The 9,510-nt window shown below is 32.3% G+C and overlaps 1 protein-coding gene across 1 annotated transcript in view; it reads left to right on the forward strand.

The window, feature by feature from the left end:
* Positions 1-2,806, forward strand: part of LOC149184621 (3-oxoacyl-[acyl-carrier-protein] synthase I, chloroplastic-like) — a 29,947-nt gene extending 27,141 nt beyond the window's left edge. The window contains exons 5-8 of the mRNA XM_089417628.1: positions 1,465-1,578; positions 1,874-1,975; positions 2,142-2,208; positions 2,618-2,806. Of these exons, the coding sequence (XP_089273754.1) occupies positions 1,465-1,578; positions 1,874-1,975; positions 2,142-2,208; positions 2,618-2,685 (351 nt within the window). The 3' untranslated portion in view covers positions 2,686-2,806. The remainder of the gene's footprint in view (positions 1-1,464; positions 1,579-1,873; positions 1,976-2,141; positions 2,209-2,617) is intronic.
* The last annotated feature ends 6,704 nt before the right edge of the window (positions 2,807-9,510 follow it).

Below are 9,510 nucleotides of genomic sequence, written 5' to 3' on the forward strand. Positions count from 1 at the left end.
GCACCTTGCTAAGTGAAATATTAACATCAATATTATGTAGCTTTAAAATAAAGCAAAAATAGTGAGAAAATAGAAGGTTTAGGTATATTATAGATGAGTAGAAGATTCCAAGTTGTTAAGTTTATGATAAGAGGTTACTAAGAAAATGGTCATGGTGCAAAAAATAATATTTTATGGTGTGGTTGGTTACATGGGAAATAATTGATTGCTATGATTTTCTAGTAGTGTTTATTTGAGAAAAGAGTAAATGTTGTATGGAATAAAATAGGTTTAAGGTACATTGCAGAATGTCTTTTTATGTGTTTTGACCAAAGTGTAAATGAGAGAAGTGTAAGAGGGAGTACCTCAAACAAGGAATATCTCTTGGTTTCAAAGAAATGGTCAAATATTGTGTAACTCTATGATTGGAAGTAGCATTGAGTCAACTAACTTAATGTTTCAAGGATTCGTTCAAAAAAAGTTCAAAAGAACACAAGCAAAAATAAATCAATAATGGAATATTATGGTCCCATAGTATTTGGGGAAAGATTTAAATTTGCATAATGTAACTGGGCATATGGTTGTAAATGTTGTGTATGCTTGCATACCCTTGGTTTTGTTATGGTCTACTCTTCAACAATGGTTGTGGCATTAAACTCATAGTTGTAAGTTTGATATTCATTATTGAAGGGGAGAATGTCACATATATGAGGAGACATTAACACTTGTATGATGGGTAGGTGTTAAAACTTATACATTGGGTAAGTCATTTGTTCACAAAATTTAGGTGATTCTTGACTAAGATTTTTGTAATAGAATTAGGTAAGATTCAAGGAACAAATGTCGGTAGAGAGCAAGATGTATCAATTGCACTAGCTAGATCTTATAAATTTCTAGTCGAGTTGTTTTCTTGTAGGTGATGGAATGCCTACCATATCAATGGTTATAGAGGTTAAGTACTCGTGTATTTCATTCAATGGTTGTTCCTTGATATGGACTTTGATAGTTTCATAGTGACTCTATGCTCAGGTTACATGATACAAGTACCATATCAAACCAAATGTAGACCTTGCAATGTGGGATCATATTTAGAATATGAAGAAGAATTTCTTACAATAGATTAGAGAATAATGAAGATCCCACTAGAAAAGACAAGTACGCATTAAAGGGGAATGTTAGAATAGTTAGCTCGTATTTTTTCTTGTGTACTTTGTATATCGTAGAAATTAATGTAGGTAGAGAATGAATCTAAGTGAATAACCTTCTTGAGTGATTTTAGGAGGTTGTTAGATGAGAGATAAATTACTTCCTATCTTAATGTGTGGTTGAGATATTCTTTCAATTAGTTATGATTGTGATAATGTAGTGTGTCTATCTTTAGGCAAAGTCTTCATGTATTTATCTGTACAATTACACTGGTGTATAGAAGAATAATGAACATAAATTTTGCTCTATCATCTCTCTTATATTATTTTTAATATGCAGGTCAATTATATCAATGCTCATGCAACATCGACCCAGACAGGAGATCTCACAGAGGTTACAGCTATCAAGAACACTTTCAAGGATACTTCTAGCATCAAAATGAATGGAACAAAGGTGAGGAATTCATTATAGATCAAAACCTTAGGTTGTTTGTAACATTTTTTTTGTAATTAAAAGATATGAAAGTTTTGAATTGTTTTTCATTTGTATTTAAAATGAAGACATGTACCGTCCATCTAACATCTTACAACACTACGACTTGCAAGTATTTTAAAACTCATCAAAATGAATTTCAACATGTGCATGCATCCTTTAGTAAATGATTTCTCTTGTCTACAAATGTTGTGTCATTCTTTCCATTGCAAACATAATATATGTTTCTCATGTTAAATATGGCTTACTCTTTCAGTCTATGATTGGGCATTGTCTTGGAGCTGCTAGTGCATTGGAAGCAATTGCAACTATAAAGGCTATCACTACTGGGTGGCTTCACCCTACAATTAATCAATTTGTAAGTTGCTTAGTTGTATGTAATTTTTTTTCTAATAACTACATGAAGAAAACCCCTATTGTTTTGATGCGCAAATATCATTTTCATGAATGTGGTTGTTGTTTTCATTTTTCTTTTTAAGAGTATAAAAGAACTAATTCAATTTGCATGTTGATACTCTTTGCAGAATATCGAGCCTGATGTTACAATTGATACAGTGCCAAATATAAAGAAGCAACATGAAGTGCATGTTGGTAAGATAACTTGATCAGAGTTATGCTTATCATATGAACATGTCTTGAGAACTCTTAAGTGCACATGCTTTTATGCACATTATGAAACTATAATACAATAAACTAGTTTGCAATTTTCCATATTCATCTTTAGGTTGTATGAAAGATCCCAACTTATTATTTGTAATTAGGAGGATAAGAAAATGAGAGATACTAACCATTGTTTTGGTTTTTAATTTTAATTTATCAAGATGAGGTTTGTTATCTTAGAGCTTAACATGTGCACTTCCTTTTGGTTATTTGGTATCCCATTTAAACTTATTCTAGGAGTTATAATAGAGATCAATCATGAGGGTGTAATTTTTTTCTAAAAAATGAATGTGAAAAATAATTTGGAGATTATGACTGATTTTTAAAATGTCAATGACAGGTATCTCAAACTCGTTTGGATTTGGTGGGCACAACTCAGTGGTAGCTTTTGCTCCATTCAATCCTTAACAAGCTATCTATATTATTTTCTCAAAATATTTGTTTTTCTATTGAATTCCCATAAATTGATGCAATGTAGTAATCTTTGAACATGTTTTTTATTCAAAGTGATAGAATTACTTTCACTATTGTCCCATCATCTCAAATGAATCTATTGCAGTGGAAATAATTTGAATTTTTATGATTTCTTTAAATAAGATTTTACAGATGATTAGTAACATTGGGGAAAGATTCCAAATTCAACATGTGAAAAAATGTATATTTAAAATTTTAATTTGATTCTCCATGAGATATAGTCACAGATATTGCAAATTATCCCGAGCATATTGTTTTTTTTTTTTAAACTACATTACTTGAAATCAAAATATTGAGACACTAAAATTGGGAGACACCTATTACTCTTAAGAAACCCCATTTTCAGTGCCATTCGTTTCCTGATGAGTTGGTTGTGTTAGTGAAAAGACATTTATGAAAAACTGTAAAAAAATCACTTTAAGTTTGTAATAATAAATACATATTTAAATAGTACAACAGTTTTATAAAGCTATGAAAATATTATTGCTATCGAATATTTTGGGAAATAATTTGGGCCCAAGTTGATGGTAACTACATTGTATCATGCGAGAGAAGAGTTCAGGACTTGAGAGGTTGAGAGTCAACATTAGACTTATTTATCCCATCTAAATTTGCACAATTTAATACAATTATGTAGGATTGAGATCCATTTGTGTTTTATTCTATTTTCTCCCATGTTGTGATTGTTCTTTATGCATATTTTTAACTTTTCATGCTTGGGTATTCTTATTTAAGACTATAGTTGCATATATGGATACTTATATTTCCATGTTAAAGGGAATGATAGTTCTTGAGTTCCAAAATCCATCACTTTTAGTACAATAGTTACTAAAATTTGTCTCGTTATATTATATTTTTGCCATCATTTTACCACTAAATATCCTTTACTATGTCTCATAAATTAGATTTTACCACTAAATCATCCTTTACTTTGTCTTATAAACTAGTAAATCGAGATCATATAACAAACCAGTAAATCGAGATCATATAACAAAGAGAATTGCAAGGTATGATGCTAATTTTTAGACATATTTTATTTTTAAAAATTAATGATTTATGGTAAAAATTGTTTCTAATAAGTCACTACAGGAAATTATATATGTATTTATGTTTGGATAATATTTTATGAATATTTGAATGATAGAAAAAATAAGCAAATGACATAATGATAACATTTCACTTGAAAGTTTATTTGTTGAGAACCATTATAGTAGAAAGATAAGTGATTTAATTTTTAAAATATTATGACTAAATAAATATTTGTACTTGTTATGTTTTAAGTAACACAATGAAGTTAATTAATGAATGCCATATCATGTGGAATATTCATTGGACAAGTGTACACGAATTATTTTTTGTTGTTAACTACCATTGGTAGTATGCATATGATATGCTTGGGCTTGTGAGTCTAGTCATGTAAATGAATATCTAAAAATAATAGAGGCTGAAAGTTTACCCTAAAAATAATGCCATATGAATAGCATTAAATGTGTGCATGTATGACACATGCTCGTCAAAATTAATATGCACAAGTTTTGGAGCTTGGATGAAGACATACTTGAACTCTATACATAATGAAAATGCCTTTATAAAATATCTAAATTAATAATGTTCTAGATAATATATGAGGTTGAGATAATTTCACGAACTGGTGAATATTGCAACAACATATATGCTACAAGCTAGCTGGAACCCTTCAAAAAGGCTTTAGCTGAACGTGTTTGGTAAATTAATTATCTTTAATTTACTTCATTAAATGTCAACCAGGATTCATGTTCTTGTGAAATGTATGTGCACTATATATGCCAGGATTTATTTTTGCAAATTAAGTGATCTAAAAATGAAACTAATTTTAAAGATGAATGAAATGTTTTTTATACAAATTGGAGAGAGTCAACACACATGTTATTTCAATCTAGAATCCTATCTAAGTTGAGATTTTTGAAAATAAAGAATATTATCTATATTGCTAAAATCCACACTTAATTCTATTCTATCAAAAAGGAAATGCTTGAAGAATAAACATGAAAGAAAATGATCTAACTTACTCTTGCGGAATTGCACGTATTTGGAGAATAACAGGAACTTGTATCAATAAAACATAGCATCAATTTGTCCACAAAAGGATTATGAACTTAAAAACAATAAGCGCCACTTCTAATGTGTTCTTAGTCTTACTTCTATTTATACAAAAAATAAAAAAAACTCGGAAGATTTTTAAGACAAGAATCTGTAAATAAATATGACAGCTATGAGATCGATATCTAAGAGTCCAATCTCTTTATGACTTGCTATTGGAAAAGAAAGTCATAGGAGATTTCATGTTTTAACAGCTAAGTGCCTTGCTCACTTAATTATCTAATTAAATGCCTCACTCGCTTGATTATATGCTTCCTCTGTTTATCTGCAATACGTAGCTTCCAAATTTGACTCAACCTTTGGCTTCAAGATCTTTGATTTCACTTAGCTTGCCAAACAATGTCAGTAGGTGGTTATCCCTCTGGGAGCAAAATGTCATCTTTTAACAGTCTTGTTTCTTCTTCTAGAATGTTGCAACCTATCTAACAATGGATTCTACTATGGAAACGGATATCAGTTGCAAAATATACAAAATTCGGTAATTAAAAGATACTTTTGTCATAATTTCACTAAAAACATAGAATTTAAATATGGATTATTATTACCTTGTCAGTATTGACCTTGACCTTAATATGTTGAGGCTTTTGTAGTAAAATAACAGAAATGTGAAATGTGATGGCAAAAAGGGTGGTCAAAAAGAGACATTTCTAGACTTCAACATTCCCCCACACCAAAGGTTTTGCATGTCCTTATGCACCAAAATTTCAAAAATTGGTTCTTCTTTCCTCTGTTTAGTGAATAATATCTTAGGCTTGTGCAAGTAAATCCAAGCTAGTATTATATTTCTTCTTTTTAATTCCAAACATGGTCCTTGGTTTCTTCATTAAAATTTTGTTTTGCAACCCTTTGACCATGTTTTGAAGAAAAATATTTTTAACTTTAAGTTTCCTATCCTTTTTGTACCAATGACAGAGGTGTAGAAGTATGTTGTCATTCTAAGTTCTGAGTATGTAATTTTGAATGTTAGCTGCTTCCCTTTCCTGAATTAGATTTCTATTAAGAACCTCCAATTCATCAATATCCTGCTTTAAATTCTCTTCAATATTGTATCCCTGTTTTGTTCTTGGTTTTGTTGAGGTGGTCTCATCTATTTCAAATTGAGATAACTTTTCTTTTTTCTATTCCTTTTCTCCAGATATTCTACATAATCGTAGATCTCTTGTTGAACTGGATCAACTTCTGGGGTTCGCCTTATTGGACTGCCTATTGGACTGATTGTATGAGGAGGTGAGTGAAATTATTCATCTTCAAGATTTATCGTTTCCAGTGATTGAATGTTTGACAATTTTGAAATTATTTTACTCCTCCTCATACTTATTACTGAGCTTCCAATGTTCTGCTTTTCTACTCTATTGTCCTTTGTTTTCTTCTTTTGTTAAGGTATTGTCTTGTTGAAGAAAATGTAACTAGGTTCAGTCTTCATAAATTTAATTTTGATCTTTGTACTTATAAAAGAAAAGAAATATTATTTTTGTAAATTATAAAATGAGTTTATAGCTCATTACAAAGGTCTAGCACATGTTGAAGTGCTATTGAAAAGTCAAAGAATCAAAGAAAATATTAAAGAGCTCTTCTTGATCATATATGTAATGTATATTAGTCAACCTAGCATCTAGATCAGCCTTCCAAGACAAACACAATCCTCTTGAAGAAGGCAGTAAGAAAAATGATGAAGTAGACAATCATGTCAGCCTCAAATCTTATATATATGTCAAGTCAGCTCAAAAATAAAGACACATCGGTTCACGCTAACATGTCGGCTTATTATGGAGACATGAAAACTATATATACCCAGCTAGGGTCACCGCAGAAGTTAAGAATCTCGGACAAGTCAAAAATCTCGGATGGGTACAGGAAGGTACAAAATCGCGTTGATAAGTCCAGTGATCTCCTCACATAATTCCCTACAGTCTCTGCCTAGTTAAAGGGTCATTGTAATACAGTCTCGATGTTGGGTCCCTATAATACTAGTGATTACCCCATTACTATTGTAGTTGTACCCCTTATTAATATTGTTGTGCCCCTGTTGTCCCCATATTGTTATTACTGTGCCCCATAGAATCCCTCTATTGTTATTTTTGTGGCTTTATATTATTATTGTTAGGTCGGTTGGGTTGTCACTCCTTAGACTCCTATTTATAGAAAGGAGGTTTCGTCATTTGAATCATCGAAGAATTGTTCATTTATGTAATGTAAAGGAGGTTGCCCCCTCGAAGAGGCTGAATTCTAAGGCTTTGATCTATATTTTCTATCTTTTTCTTGAGCTGGTTTCATAACATTTGGTATCAGAGCTTTGGATTCTAGGGTTTCGCTGCTCCAAATAGATCATTGTGGAATTTTCGCTATAACTTCTTTTCTGTGATGTTTCAGAAGCTAAAAAAAAAACCCATTTGAGAAGACATCGCGCTGAATCTTAGGTCAAAATTTCAGAGCTTTTCGCGCTATATTTGCGGAGATATGATCTGGGAAGTTGGTCTTTTTGCAGACTCCTGAATTACATTCCTAACATGTGACCTGGGGAAAATCATCATAACTTTCTCTCTGAGCATCGGATTGAAATTTCATAAGAAGGTACAGAAAGAGGACAGACTATAGTTTCTTTTATATATTTTTCAGTGCTAAAGGTCGAAACAGTGACTCGTGGCACATCGTACAAGTTCGCTCTACTGAACTAGTCCATAATCAGGTCACTGTGGGAGATTTCGCATAACTCTTCCTTGGAGAATCCAATTTGGATCACATTGGTGGCAATGGAAAGAGGGCACAGAGGGCTACTGCAGGTCACAATTTCAGAACTGGATGATTCAAAAGTACAGAGATACATCAGAGGCAATATCAAGCTCCTACCAAATGAAAAAAGGTGTGTAGATTTTTTTAAATTTTTGCTTAAGCTTGGTTTGAAAATTCATTTTGAAGGAATTCAAAGGGCTTAGTAGAGAATTATTATCGGTAACTGATGCCTTGAGGAAAGAAAATGCAAACACCTAGTAAGCAACCTGAAAGCTCTAGCATGACACATGAAGAAGAGGAAGAAATGCTACATGATATATCAAAATTACAAAACCAGGTGCAACAAATGTCACTCTCACAAAAGCTAATAGAAGCTAAGATAAAGGGCATGGAAGCTAAGATGGACGATTTGAAGATAGATTTGAAGACAGATTTGAAGAGAGACATGGAAGATTTGAAGACATATTTGACAAATTTTCTGCAAGAAATACTTACTAATGGTGAAAAGGTAGTAAAGGAAACTCATGATGCGAACAAAAGATATGTTAATCATGATTTCATAGACTCTAATGTGGGATTGAAGACCCACCATATTCCAAAAACCGATATGAGGAAGTTTGATGGCAAGGATCCCGCAACATGGATATTACAGATGGAGCAATTTTTTGATCTCAATAATGTGCAAAACACACAAAAGGTACGTATTGCAACTTTATATTTGGAACCAAATCAGTTTGTCTGGTATCAGTGGCTTTGCTCTCATAAAAAAATTATCACTTGGGCAATTTTTACGGAATAATTGACAGCACATTATGAGGATACAAAAAGCAACACTTTTTTTAGCCAATTGATAAGTCTCAAACAAAAGGGTTCAATAATGGAGCACATTGAGGAGTTCCAAAAATTGAACATAAGGGTAAAAAATATTCCAGAGGAGCATAGGATTGATGTGTTCATAGGGACTTTAAAGGATAATATTCAACATGATGTTCGCCTTTGGGAACCTGATTCATTAGAGAAGGCATTCAGGTTAGCGAGAAAAATTATGGCAACCAGGAAGCGTACCACTAACAAATATAAATATGGAAGTGTTGTTGCCCCTAGTCTTCCACAACCTATAAGGTTGACACCACAGCAATTGGAAGAAAAAAGAGCAAAAGGGCTTTGTTACAGTTGTGATAGAAAATACACTAAAGGTCATAAGTGTGCTGAGAAGAAATTATTCTACATAGATTGTGAAGAGGAAGAAGAAAAGGAGCAAGAAAGGTTAAAAGAAGAGGATATACTCCAGTAACAAAACCTAGATAAAGAAGAAATGAATCCGACCATATCTTGTAATGAATTGGCGGGAATTACCACTCCTCAAACCATCAAGATAAAAGGACAAATCAAGAAGAAAAAGGTAATAGTGTTGATTGATTCAGGAAGTACCCACAATTTTATTCATTGTAAGGTAGCAAAAGAATTGAATTGCTTCTTATTTCCAGCACCAGAGTGTCAAGTGATGGTTGCAAATGGAGGAACAATAAATTGCTCTGGAAAGTGCCACAATATCAAGCTATCCATGGGAGAATATGTATTGACTAGCCCAATGCTCTCCATTCCAATGGGAGGTGCTAATGTTGTACTAGGAGTCCAATGGATACAATCCTTGGGTACAATAGCTTTTAATTTTCAAGAACTTTTCATGAAATTTTATGTGGAAGGAAAGGAAGTTGAATTAACGGCTATTGCAGGGAAACCGGAAAAGATAATCAGCGCTAACGGTATGACAAAGCTTCTAAAAAAGGAACAAAGAGGTGTAATTACACAATTATGTTCGCTAGATGTTTCCACATTGGAATCATCTATTTCTCTAGATCTCCAAAAAGTCTTGGACAATCATTGCAA

Source organism: Pinus tabuliformis, chromosome 3_2 (genome assembly GCF_031772625.1).
Source record: "Pinus tabuliformis cultivar Carrire ecotype Pingquan chromosome 3_2, CPIR1, whole genome shotgun sequence".
Lineage (NCBI taxonomy): Eukaryota > Viridiplantae > Streptophyta > Pinopsida > Pinales > Pinaceae > Pinus > Pinus tabuliformis.